This window comes from Hippichthys cyanospilos, chromosome 15, assembly GCF_059441005.1.
Source record: "Hippichthys cyanospilos isolate Australia breed blue-spotted pipefish chromosome 15, RoL_Hcya_1.0, whole genome shotgun sequence".
Taxonomy (NCBI): Eukaryota; Metazoa; Chordata; class Actinopteri; order Syngnathiformes; family Syngnathidae; genus Hippichthys; species Hippichthys cyanospilos.
Genome location: NC_142383.1, coordinates 12894457 through 12908844, shown reverse-complemented (window position 1 = coordinate 12908844; position 14388 = coordinate 12894457). Strand labels below are relative to the sequence as shown.

Genomic DNA, 14388 nt, shown 5'->3' with positions numbered 1-14388 from the left:
ATTTTTACAAGCGCACTCACGTTAAGCAGGTCTCCAGAATATTTCATATGATAGCTAGGGGTGTAATAGACCACCCGCCCGTGGTAAGTAGGTCTTTTATGTCGATAAGTTTGTGTCAATTTCCCTCTCGCTAATGCGTCGTTTCATTCAACAGATATGATGGGCGTGGTCACTTACATGACCTGTCAGAGTATGACAGTGGGTCGTGGAACACATCCTACCAGCTGTCGGAGGAAGAGGCTCGAATCGAGGCGCTCTGCGATGAAGAACGATATCTGGCCTTTCACACTGACCTGCTCGAAGAAGAGGCGAGGCAAGGTAGAGGCTGACCCTATGTTCAGCATGAACACAATTACGAACTCAATTTATGATGTTATTTTACTCTGGGTCTTCTTTTTCATCTTGTGAAAATCACAGTTAAATTGAGGAAATGTTTCTTTTCCGTGTCTGAATTTTCATTTTTACACATAAGGCCCTGCTCAGAATATTCAAAAGTTACTAGAAAATGGCTGTTTTTTTTATTTTTTTTAATAATCCGATTATTGGCTGACAAAGCTAACTGATACAAGATGTTATCCTAAATTGGGTGAGTGGGTTTGCAGTTGCACTTTTATGCTATGCTGTATTATTTCTATAGCTGGACATTTGTTTTTGGTCTATTTTTATCAAAATGTTTTGACTTACTTGAGCTATCCTACTATGTCTTATTCTGCTCAGTAAAGGGCATCTTGGTCTCAGTGAGTGATCTCATATGTTTGAGTGGGATGCAATGAATTTTGAAAACACATGATTAGGCTGGCTCTCAGAAGGATACATATTGTACATATGAAGTATTGTAAGTTGGTAAATAAATGAATACGACAAGGGGAAAATGAGGTTTAATTCAACAGACGCCCCTCATAAATATACTTCTGCTCTTTTAAATTCGAAAATCCTCACAGATAATTAACATTGTCCCAGGGTCACAACCCCGCTTTCAATTTGTGATAGAAGACAGTGTCAATATGAATCAATTTTTCAGTGACAACACTGCTGTTATATTGATCTATTGGATTTGTGCCCATAATATTTCCATTACTGTATTTATTTCAAGATTAATGATGGTGAGCTGCCGTCATTATGGCGTTTTGCCTGAGCAAATATCCTGATGTCGCATCCAGCTGTTGTTTCTCTATTATGAAACCATCCCACTAATTATCTCTGGATCACTGAAACGAGACTGTTGCAACTAATTGTGATATGGATGTTCATGCAGATGACAATTCTTTTTCTTTTCTTTTTTTTTTTTTGCTATTGTGAATTAAAGGGGCAGTGTGTAATATTTAGACAGTTTTTCATTACGGACAGCAGGAGGGGCTACAGGTGTTGCATTTACCATTGTCCGCAGCTATAACAAACATGGCCGCCTCCGGAGAAGTGCCACCCCCCCATGTAATATCATTTAATGATAACTAGACCTATGATTATATTTAAAACATACTGTTGGCCATTAAGAACACATTCATTAGGTCAACATTTGCTAGTTTTTGAAAATTACTATCATTTAATTTATTTCTTTTTAATGAAAAATATTCAAAATCTTACACACTGTCCCCTTAAAGGCCAAATCGGGTTTGTTTACTTCAGAGTTCTAAAAAAATGTAAACGACTTTGTTACAAGGCTCAGAATCCATTTCTACAGGAATCACTTTGGACTGCTGCAACACCTAGATCTGATTCATTTGACATCCTCATGAAACGGGGAATTTTGATGACAAAGCACCCTCCTGAATGACATATTGGGTCTTAAATTAATAAGCCACCATATTGAGTGAAATATGATGTCTTATGGGCAAACTGACAGGATGGAATGACTTTACTAACGATGGATGTCACGCATGCTTATATATACAGTATATGAGTTCATCCCTTAAGACTGGCTTGCCCTTGGAGTTTGGGATTTTGACTCCCATTCATTCCTCTTATTGCCCATCTGGCCACAAGAGAGACCACAATGGCGATATTGATAGTTTGAGTGGGAATTTTGTCCTTGCGTCTTTAATGAGGAAAGCGGTATGAATTCCAATAGGAGAAAGGCAATGTTCAGGTCAGGTGAAACCAGTCTATGATTATTCACTTTGGTTTCTTACCTAAGGAACATCACAGCTATGTTTCATATTTCAAGGGTCAAAATAAGCGGGTTTTCATCACTGTTTGCGGTGTAAAATTTGGACTTTGCATCTCATTTAAACACATGGACTCGCTAAACTTAGGATCAGTGACGGTCCCAAGAGATTTGTGAACGATAGTTAATTTGAGTTCTAGACTGCCAGGTTTTGTAATCGGCGATCTGTACAGAACAATCGCCATTGTTAAGGTCACCATCGGAGGACGGGGAGGAAGAGTAAGACTATTCGTCATGTCACCACATCAACATAACGTAACATGCTACATAGACCAATTTAAAAATAAACACACCTAATAATACATGAATGTCAAAGCAATAGCCTTATCAGGCTTTTATTTTGAGGTTTTTATCTCAGAGCGCCAGTGTGCATTCAGATTAGCTACCAGGATTAATAACTGTGTTAAGAATGTACTCGGATGCTTGACATATTTTCCCCTCCCCCGCAGAGGAGGAGTACAAACGTCTGAGTGAGGCACTTGCCGATGAAGGAACCTACAACGCCGTGGCCTTCAAGTACACCGCCGACTACTATGACCCATCCCAACCCACAGAGGAAGAGGATGCTAAGAAACACACTGGTAAGAAGTCAAGTCAGTCACATTGAATGGGGAGCTACATGACCAGTTAAGTTCAAGTGCCTATGATGGGTGGGTGCAGTGAGGGCTGACATTCGCACACACTTATAATAATGACATACATCAAATTGTCATCATCGGTAATTGCAGGTAAATTGAAGTGGGTCTTATATCGCCAGAAGGTTAATTCCAGTGTAATTAACAGTCATCTGTCAAAACCTGTCTCATATTGGTTGTGTTGCCCTATCTGCTTCTCCCCCATTTATCATAAACATCAGTCAGCGCATTGGGACTATGTCCTTTTGTTCCTTTGCTTTAAAGAGACAGTAGAACTTTGGCCACTAAAACAGGGACTATTTCAATTCCATCAGATGAGCTGCCTTGCCATAAAATATATGGATATTAAATTGTGATTGTCTTCTGATATTCTTGGTTATATATCACATATCTACACAAATTAAATACTTAAAATGCATCTCATTTCACATATTATTGCAATTTTCCTGACTGACTAATTCAGAGAACATAACTAGTCAAAATGGTGACATGCATATGTGAATTTGTCTGTGCTGAAGAACTAATCATAGTTTTCACTTCTTCAACTGAAGAGCCAGAGCCCGAGGAGAGTGAAGAACCTTTTGTTGCGCCCCAGGGACTTGAAATCCCCTCTGATGTGGAACTGGTGAGTGTTAACTATCCCGTCATTGGAATAGCATCAATAGATTGGTACATGCCAGAATGCACATCAAATGTTATACTTCCATGCAAAATACAGTAATGTAAATTGATCCGCAGTGCTGAACATAAATGAGTGCACCCTTCAACCTTCTAGGTCACAAAATCCATGGCAGCTCGGAGCACCATAATTGGCTTTCATTGTTTGACCCTGACACCTTTTTAAGTCGGAGTCTTTAATAGTATTTATTACGGCATCCGTCTCTGTGAGATATGTGTCGGGACGGACATTTCGGCACGTCTATGTGCTCTCTAGGTAATGACAAAGATTAATCATTGAAAGCACACGGGGAACAATAATGAATTAATGATGGCCCTTTTTTTTTTTTTCCCCAATGATTTTTTTTTTCCCCCATGTGTGTCTAAAATGTATGTGATCAGAATGGGTGTTGGGGTGCTCTGCATGAAAATGCCTGGGAGATCAAATGGCTTGTGTCCTTGGTCGTGTTTTTTCTTCTTCTGCCGGTGGAACCTGATTGGCATGGTGACCTCATGGTGGTCACATTTTTATTCTTTAGGAACACCTAAAAAGGAAAATATTACAACACCAGGATTTAAGCAAACGACCAAAATGAAACTTCTTATTTAGAAACTTCTTAGGGTTAGAATTAGAAACATTCCACTTCTAGGTTCAGAATATGAATTATGGAAAAATGACTTAACTTTCTTGTTTTGTATTAAAATTTTATCATTTCAGCCAGCAACCATCAAGACTCATAACATTATAGAGCGGACAGCCACCTTTGTATGTCAGCAGGGTGCTCAGTTTGAGATTGTGCTGAAAGCCAAACAGGCTGGTAACTCCCAGTTTGACTTTCTTCGGTTTGACCATTACTTGAACCCATATTACAAACACATCCTGAGGGCCATGAAAGAAGGTCGCTACAACGTGGCCTCCACCAACAAACAAGAGCAGCCCGAAGGTGGGATATACTCTGTCTCCCAGCAACACCCATTGTAAATTCAACTTTTGGACAAACTATGATGCCAGTTTTACTCTTGTTTCACTGCAGAATCCAATTCTGATGATTCTGATGACGATGGGGATGGCAACTACCTTCATCCCAGTTTGTTTGCTCCTAAAAAGTCCTCGCGACTAGAGGAGCTTATGAAAGTAAATACGGCAACGTCAAAAGCAAAATTCTTCTCAATGATATTGAAGGAACAATGATATTGAAAAGTCAACTTTCTGAGCTAAGAATTTAACTGTTGCAAACTTCCCCTTTTTTAGCCACTTCAGGTGATGGACCCAGACCACCCCCTTGCAGCACTGGTGCGTAAAGCCAAAGAGGAACAGAATGGCATGGCAGCAGTACAACCTACTACTGAGGAAGTTTCAGATCCTGCAGTGTCCACCACAGTAACGCAGTACACACCTGACCGTGAGTATTATCTTTGTGGCCAAAAATATACTTGCTTGCATTCTATGGCTCTGTTAAATGCTGTGACAAATCACATTTATTATTGATTTTGTTTTCATAAGCCTCATATCATTAGTCTTTTTCAGTCATGATGACATTTCAATCTTTTTATTAATGGGTGAAAACAGTAAGGCTTCCATACGCGGTCATGGTGATTCATATGTTCTTAAATGAATCCATTAACTAACAGCCTCAAGCTTGTTGTGTGCGCAAACTAGGAATGTAAACAAACATTCGGAGGATATGCATGCATTGGTTCAGTTGTTTATTTTTGCCAACCGTCAGTTTTTTTTTCAATGTTTGATAGATAATAGGTCTCATTAACTCATGCAATACCAAAATGCATTTTTGACACACAGCTGTCTGTGGAAGTGAATGCATTAATGGTTTGAGGGGGGCACAGGTGACTGTTCACTTATATCCATCGTTTGTAAGATCAAACATCCTTCAGGACACCACAGATGGACACGTGAGGCTGGAATCTAACATAAGATCACATGAGTTAATACTTTGGTCATTTTAGCCCAGAGTAGTGATCTTTAGGAATTTGGTTTGTTGACAGTACTATTCCAAATTCACCCGCAATTTCAAGTTTAGTGCATCAATTGAACACTCTGTAAGCCAAGTGTGTTCCATTTCACCGTATCTATTTCGCCAGACAATCATTGGAATCCCTTTTGGCTTTTTTGTTCTTCACCATAAAAGTCTTCATTTCACCAACACACTTTTTTAATGACATCTTCTAGTGTTGCATTTCCATTTTCTGATTAGAGAAAATTGGATTTGGCTTTAAAGTTAACTAGTTCAGTGACTAATGTGTTCATATCACCATACCCTCATTGACACCGACCATTAATTTCCTCTGTTTACCACTCATTCTCACTTCCTTTAGGAAAACACGCGTGATGGGCACACTTAGCATTGAAGTCGCACTTTCTTACTACTTTGTATATAAATTAGTTCTTGTAACTGACACGTTATTGCGTAACTATTAAAAACATGACAACGAACAATAAAGCACAACCCACAAAGAAAGCCTAAGCAACAGCGAAAATATCACAGCCTCGTAATGAACACCTCCGCTTTGCTCTCCTCCTGAGGGCTGAACACAGGCAGCGCACTGTGATGTTGTTCACAGGAGACCAATTTGAATGCAGCTGCTCACACGACCGCCTCGACTCGATTATGCTCGGCACTTACAAGCCCTCCGCCATCCACCAAACAACCGTAAATCTTAAGATGACGCTGCAGTTTGATTTGGATTTTTTGGTTCTTTGCTCAAAAAAAAAAAAAAAAATGGATGGCATGGTTTGATTCTGGAGCATCTTATTTGGTTTTAATTTGGGGCTGCAACTAATGATAACAACTAATGAATAATCTGTCAATTATTTTGTCAAATAATCCAAATTGGATTTAAAAAAAAAAAGTTTAATTTTCTTCCTTTTATTGAAGAACAGGTCACTATTTCAAATTGACAGTACGATGACATAAGTAAACTGAGATTCAAATACTGGTTTGGTCCATAACGTCAGACAAAGGTGTAAAAAAAATGTTTTGTTTTTTCCCTCCTCCTAAGTGAAATTATTTTCTCACGTTTTATTTTTATTCAACACAAATATAATACATCTGATGCTTGCACAGATGATGATCATTTGATAATCTATAATAAAGTTGTTGACAATAATGCTGTAGTAACTAATCAATTATTACTTTGGCGAAATGTATTCTGAACTCAATCAATGCATGGTTTATGCTATTTATAGAGCTGCCTGTCAATAGCAGTAAATGAGTTAATGTGTAAACTTGTGGTTGGCACTAAACAGTTGCATAATAAAAAAAAAACTTGAGATGGATGGCATTGAATTTGTTAAAATCCTAACAATTTGACTTTACGGGTTTCAATACTTCATACATGACTACATTTCTATTCTTTGCCATTTAATCAGAGCTGACTAAAGAGAAATTTTATCATGTGAATGATATCTATTATTTACAGCTCATAAAGTTTCATCTTCTCTTTCTTGGCTGTTTCCATGCCTCAAGATATTTAAATGGCAGTATCTAATTCACAAAGGTATTAATGTGATCTAGAAATCGGTCATCCAATGCGGTCCACGGTTTTCTTTTTTTGACTGTCACACATGAAGCAGCACATTTGGAGTATTTCTCTCACACGGCCTTCTGCTTTGTTTACAGATAACGCATCTGCTGTGTATTATGGCTACTACATGCTTCCTGATGGAACATACTGCGTAGCCCCACCTCCCCCGGGAGTCGATGCCACCTCCTACTATGGCAGCGTACACTCATCTGGAATGACTCCCACCACTGCTTCTGGAACGTTTCCTCATTCATCCACCATCTCTGGAAACATTGCCATGGCATCACCAGCTGTTGACCCTTCTCAGGTCACGACCTCTGTCGCTCCTGGTACCATTGCAGGAATCAGGTAGAGCTATGACGATATGATGTAATAAATAAATCGGGTCTTGGTTGGATTATAGACATGTAGCTGGAGTGACTCATCAGACTCAGAAAGCGCACAGGTCACTAATGGGTTTAACTTGTCGAACCTTCTTTCATTTCTGCTGAAAGTAATTTCAAGGCTGAAGCTCCAGTCGCCACGGCAGCAGCATCAGCAGCACCCGCTATAATTCCCCCACCGGTGGACATACAGGCAGTTATAGACAAGCTGGCAGAGTATGTTGTCAGGAACGGACTCAAATTTGAAGCCAGTGTCCGCGCCAAGAATGACCCACGGTGAGTTTGCATATTTTTTGTATTTACAGGTTTTTTTTCTCCCAATTTCATAGCATAAAAGCACTTCATTGCCTTTGACTGAGTCTTCCAGACAGATTCTCATCCAATGTGTCTTCTTCACTCTGTCCACTGTAGATTTGACTTTCTGCAGTCTTGGCATCAGTACAACACCTATTATGAGTATAAGAAGAATTACTTCATGCAGAAAGAAGGAAAAGGCTTGCCAGAGGTATTATAAGCTTTTGACGTGACCGTGTGTCTTTGCTGAGTGAATTTACAAGGAAAGGCCCTTTTCAGCTTTTATACCCAGCTGTGTCAAACTATTGAACATTCCGCCTTCACATAGCTTCTTAAAAAAATGTGTATCACAAAAGTGCCTCCATTCGCTTGGGTCTCAAGTCATCACTGACATGCACACATACACAAGTTGAAATTATGAAAATTGTATCCCAACAAAACTAGATTGTTTTGTTTAGATGCACAACCACGAAAATCTCCAACAAGGCCCAATTGTTGAGAAAACATTACAGAACAGTTTGTGTGCAGAGAAAATATGTCAAAGGAGTAGATGGATTTTTTTTTTTTCTTCCCCATTCTCACGGATGAATAGCGTTTCATTCATACCATTCACAATGAATTTGTTGGATCGGCAGTGACAAGCCAACCAACAATCAAAATGTTACCCATCCCCTTGAGAGATTCAATAAATGTGACATATGGAGAATTTATTTTTTTTACTATTTATTTGGTCTTATATTTTCTGCCCAATTATTAAATATAAAAATGTGCTATTATTCCAATCATTATTAAAGATGTATCTATTTCTGAAGATGTGTCTCTGAGCAAGCTGTTCTGTACTGATGCCCTGCTATTAACACAGTAACCAAAATGCATATTTTGTATCGGAGCAATGAGCTGCACATTAACTATATTAGAAATACTTATTTCGTCACAATATCCATTTTGAATTTAGACCCTTGTGCAGTTTGACAAGAATCGCACTACTATCTAACTTCTCTGATTATACCAGCGTACACAAACTCGGGTGGTCTGACATTTATCATCTGTGCACTTGTAAGCAATGCAGCCATTCTTTCATCAGCATTGGAAATCCAAGGATTCCTACCCACAATCAACATGGTAGAGAAAGCTGAGTCATATTTTGAACCATCTTGCAAGCCTGCCACTCACCAGACTGGAGGCGATATATTTTTTTTTTTTTTGCAAGCGGTCCAAATCTTTAAATCATTTCTTTTCTTCAACAAATTATTTTGTCAAGGGGAAAAAAAAACATCTCTGTGATTGGTAGTTGTCAGTCTGCCCTGGCACTCTCTTGACATGTAGGCATTAGCATTGGCAAGTCACTGTGTTTGTTCCATTGTCGTTCCTCATACAAGATGTTTTAATATAAAGGTAGCCCATCCTTATATATTGTGCACGCAATCATTTGTGAATTATAAATTGATTGTTACATCATGCAATGCAAGCTATTTTCATAACCTCTTTCATACAACTATTTGAAAAAAAATCTGTAAAAAAAATATCTGGGATTGGATCCCTGGATATAAATTTAAAAAACTTGGATGAGTCTACATTCTTTAAAGCCAAATGACCTACAAATCCCTCACCTCCCCTGCTGTTTATTCTATAGTCCTCATCAAGAGCACATCACCTTTGCTGTGTTCATTATGTTCATGCTAATCGTGCGGTGAGGACAAGAGAGTGGAAGTGAACAAACGTTGTCTGCGGCGCCATTTGGCATTGATCAATCTAATTGTCGGAGTGCAAAGGAGTGTGACCCATCATGGCAGAACTCGGGATGCCGCTCCCTGTTGTTCTGCCAGGTCGGACATTTGTTTTTAAGTACGTTTTCCGGTAAAAAAATGAATTTACTTGGAATGGATCTAGTGCTGCTGCTGATTTGGCTGAGGAGTCAATGTTCCTGTGATGAAATTGAATACCTTAAAATATGCTCGAACTTCTAGTAAACCGTAAAAAAGAAAAACACCCTGCCCTACTTCAGGGAAAACCTCTAATAATAAAAATACAACTTGCACTTGCATCAGAGGATGGCAAGTCTTGTGTACAACTTATGATTCAGGTGAGGTCTTTGAAAATAAGTTTGTCAGTTAAAAATACATTTTAAAAAGTTACCACAGGCATTAAATTAAGCCTTCGCCAATCCCCTATGATTATCAAGATCACCAGTGATGGGACTGAGATTTCCTATTTTTCATTCAGCAATGTATATTTATGTTGTTGTATTTACATTATTTATGAACCTTGGAAAACAATTTTGTAATTGTGACCTCTCATACCTCTTATTTAGATGATTGAAGGTGGGAAACTTCATGTGGATCAGTCTGGCTGTGATTCCAAAATGAACAAAGGTATATGTCCTTTCCTTTTTAGCATTCCTTCCTTGGTAAACAAGTTTCTGCTTATTCGATTTATCAACCGTAAATCTGTTGGTATACAAACAAGTTATTTCAGTTTGTAGTATGAGGCTGAAACTGTATATAGTTGGCCGAACCTTGTGTGCATTAGCAAATGAAGACAGTATTTCACATAGGCTATCAACAGGCAACAAGGCCACGTAGTGGGCCAGCAAATATGAATGGCTGTGGTGCTGGTAATAATACAAAAGGAATGGCCAGCCATACACAGGAAGCATTAAGGTTTTATTTGATTTTTTTTTTTCCTGGAGGGATACAAGAATACGGCTTTAGTTTTCCCGAAAGTTATTAATGACTGTCTCTCTGCCTTATTTGAACATCATTTTTAAAATAAACAGGTTTACATAATTAATGTAGTCCTTGAGCATGCATGCTTGCCAACCAATGACAAATTGTTTGTGTGTTGGTCCATACTGTCAATGGATAACTGGCTTTTTTAAAAACTATTTTTCCAGTAACTTTTTAAAAAAAATCTATTTCTTTTCTGCCCCAGCATCTTTTGCACCAATTTGTTTCGCCATCAAGCCAAAGGAAAATGAAATGCTGCCGCTGGAGAAAAACCGAGTTAGGTTGGACGACGACTCCGATGAGGACAAGGTTTTGTTCTACCTTATAAATGTAATCTTTTATGCTCGGTGATTTGAAATAGTTTACTTTAACAAATGAATATGTGTTTACAGGTGCTAGAAAGTGAGAGGCTCCAAGCAGTTGTCAATGACGGTTTAGAACTGGTTGAAAAGGAACCTCTACCAGTCAGTGCACCAGAGGAGAAGAGACCATGTCTTAGTTTGCAGGAACTAGAGGCAAAACAAGGTAACAAAATTAAGTCTTTTCCGTTTCAGCGTTTTTAATCCTGAGCTCATGTCATCATTCTATTATGTGCATTAGCATTTAATATCAAATGATAAAATCAATAATAAAAGGTCCTAAGGTGTCAGGCTCTTAGATTAGTTATAGTGTGAGATGTGCACTGTGTCCTGTATTACGTCTGTAAAGTGGTGCAAATATTTCCAGGAACAGCGAATAATCTTGAACCAGTATACCTGATTTTTTTTTTTTTTTTTTTGGCCTGAAGCCATCCAGTGATTTAAAAATCCATAGTAGGATTGAACTAGATTATTTCAGAAAGTGTTGGTCATTGATTCTTCTCCCAACATTGTCATCAGCATTCAGCTACAGTCTGGATGGATGTCTGAAAACTGCAGATCTTTGGTGATCCAATGAGATCCTCCATATAGTTTGACATCAAGTCTCTGATCTGTGGGATATTTTAAAGAAGGCCGAAGCTGATTTTCATTCCCCTGAATGTGGAACGGATGAACTCAAGATAACCCATAGAATTCTTGACCTTTTCTGTTGCATACTAGAGCCTGAGGTCTGTCATCCCTCTCAACATATACAGTCATTAAAAAAATGTATCATGTGATTCATAGACAAAAGAAAACGGGAGTGCTTAAAAGCCCTGTTTTTGTTCGTATGATGCAAATATAGCAACTGATGCATTTTGAGCCCAGTCAAAATAGATGTTTGATTTACAGGTATGAACTGTAGCTGTCAGTGGCAGTGAATGAGCTAACCCATTCACTGCTAGTCTAGTTAAAGCAAATCTTTGATGTCATTTTCTGTCAATCTTAGTGAATGAGTTTTTTAAAATAGTTTTAAAAGTTTAGAAATAAAATGTTGTCTCGGGCCCATATCCCTGACAGGGTCACTAATTATGGTAGTAATTGTGTTGAAATACCAAATGGAATTTTGTCTCACAGTTCTCATGTCAGGTTTAAAATTGCTGGCGCAGTTGTTTGTAAAAGCTGCATGGTTGGGAAAAAACATACATTAAAGTTATGCACACACAAGACATGTACACTGCCATTTAATGTCTTGGTACTAAACGTGTGCCTCTCTGCTTTGACTAGCATTTTTTTTTTTTTTTTTTTTTAATTATTCACAGTAATAGATTGCTTGCCAGGAGAGAATTATTCGAGTGTCTCTCAAGTCAGTATACATATTTAAACGGGCTGTTTTTACAATTTATTAGATAACGAGGGGTCAGAGCAAGAGAGTAATAACCTGCTTTAGATCATAAAGACTAATGCTAACTAGAGCCTACGAAGACAAAACACAGACCATTCAGACAAATATGCTACTTTTCAGCATGGAGGCAGCTGACAGGTCCACTTAGGGTTCCACAGGCAAGTCTCAAAAGTGGAATGCGCTCTTTTCCGGGCTGACGGACCACCGGAGAAATAGGCTTGAAAAGCCTAATAAATTGCTAATTGAGTTTGCTGGGCTGTATGGCAAAGTGGCCGTCGGTCAGCGAGCCTAACTTGATCAGATATCGTAGCGGGAAAATCAGCGGCAGACAGCTGAATGCTAATCTGTATCGATGGCCTGGAAAATGGCCACATGTACCTTAAGTGGTTCCCAGTGATAAGTACTCCCAATTCTTTAGACTGCTTGATTTTCAGAGGTCGCATGTTTTTCACTATGTGAAGGTGCTTCCACATTACATCACTCAGTGCTTTTCAACAATTTAGAAACTGCTGAAGTGTATATTTTTCACTCATTTGACAAAAAAAGGTCACTCATGAAAAGGTCTTCTTAAATCTTGACAAAATTTTTTACAACCATTTGCAAATGAGTTACTATTGGGGACAGCATGGCTTAGTGGCAGAGAGATTGTGGGTTTGATCACTGAACCCCCAGTTGCTCCTGGGACTGCAGATGAAAATTAGCCTCTTGGGTTAATCTGGTGCATTTACAGAATGCGCATGTACAGTGTCTCCGTTAAATAAATTAAAAACACAATCCAGCAATATGTTTCTCATGTTCCAATTAATTTGCTCTTAATCTGAAAAAGTATGGTTCCTTTAAGGCTCTTTATAAAAAACATTAAATGAGATTTGCTGACATATGTAGAAACCTGTTAAAATGTCACATACCCACTAAATTGCTTTCGACTAACTCCAGGGGTACGCCTATCACTTTTTGAGAATTGCTGGCATAGTTGATCAAGTTGAATAATACACATGTATTTTTCATTGAAACTGCACAACTACATTCTATGTGTTATGAAGTCAAACAGGATCATTATCTTTTCGGTTTTTGGCTCCACTTACCCATTTGCTCCTTTTGATAAGGCAACCCTTAAAATTTTTATAACTTGTGCTTGTTTTTCCACATGGGCTTTCTTTGTCCCTTTCTGTCTCGTCTCATTTTTACCATTCTGTGAGCTTGTTTCACATCATCTTCCCTCCGTTTCTGTCACCGTCTCTTTTTCTCAGCTCTCGGGGCTGTGAATTTATTCCACCCCCATTGTCATGCAGATTTCTCCACGCCGCTTCCCACATGCCTACTTTTTCGTTTTCTATGCCATCTCAAATCGCTTCAGATTATCTGCCACCATAACATGGTATTTTTTTGTCATTAAGACAGAATGGCTCAAAAGAAAACATCAACTTTTATTTAGGTGTGGTAAATATATCTTTGTTTTATCTTCTGTTTGTTTCACTTTCTTACTTATTTTTGTATTTTCCTCCTGGCCTTAGTTTTTCCCTTATTATTTACAGCATCTAACAATTCTCCTGCTGCCCCTGTAATGTTGCAAAAAAAAAATTAATTTCTCTCTCCTCTCAGCACCATCTAACAGTGGGAAAAAAAAGGCATTGTGGAAATGTTACCGTCTTTTTTTCTGTCTTCACTCTTTCATCTCAGCCAAACAGAAACTGGAGGATCGTCTAGCAGCTGCAGCCAGAGAGAAGCTGGCGCAAGCATCCAAAGAGTCCAAAGAGAAACAGCTACAGGCGGAGAGGAAGAGGAAGGCAGCGCTATTCCTCCAAACTCTCCGCAACCCATTAATGGGGGAGCCAGAGGCCAAGAGAGCTGAACTAGACTTATCCACGCAGCTTGAGGTAGATAAATGTTTGATAAAGGAGCTTCTGTAATTGTCATTGTGTTCATGTTCGTACATAATTTAACTGCACCATTAACCTACTCACCCTCCCTGAAATCATGGCTAAGCAAGTCTTAAAGGAACACATTGTTGGCACCTGAATGAGCCAGTGCTAGTTCATCTTCTTGCATAATGCTTCTTTGTTCCTATAGAGGTCCGCATTTGAAAAAAAAAAAAAGTTAGCCCTTATGTTCCTGTGGTGCCATATGTTCTTTAACATGTCAAAGTTTGGTAATTGCAACATGGACAGTCAAAACTGCCTGCAACATTGTGTACTTTGATTATCTGAAATGTAAAAACACAATCTTTGCAAATTAAAAGCAAT

General features: G+C 38.6%; 1 protein-coding gene across 2 annotated transcripts in view; it reads left to right on the top strand.

The window, feature by feature from the left end:
• Positions 1-14388, top strand: part of sfswap (splicing factor SWAP) — a 123093-nt gene that overhangs the window by 93318 nt on the left and 15387 nt on the right. For both annotated transcript variants that reach the window (XM_088434879.1, XM_088434880.1), the window contains 13 exons: positions 155-318; positions 2614-2745; positions 3351-3424; positions 4175-4400; positions 4491-4591; positions 4709-4859; positions 7095-7347; positions 7494-7658; positions 7794-7887; positions 9988-10048; positions 10608-10711; positions 10795-10927; positions 13826-14022. In XM_088434879.1, the coding sequence (XP_088291005.1) occupies positions 155-318; positions 2614-2745; positions 3351-3424; positions 4175-4400; positions 4491-4591; positions 4709-4859; positions 7095-7347; positions 7494-7658; positions 7794-7887; positions 9988-10048; positions 10608-10711; positions 10795-10927; positions 13826-14022 (1855 nt within the window). The remainder of the gene's footprint in view (positions 1-154; positions 319-2613; positions 2746-3350; positions 3425-4174; positions 4401-4490; positions 4592-4708; positions 4860-7094; positions 7348-7493; positions 7659-7793; positions 7888-9987; positions 10049-10607; positions 10712-10794; positions 10928-13825; positions 14023-14388) is intronic.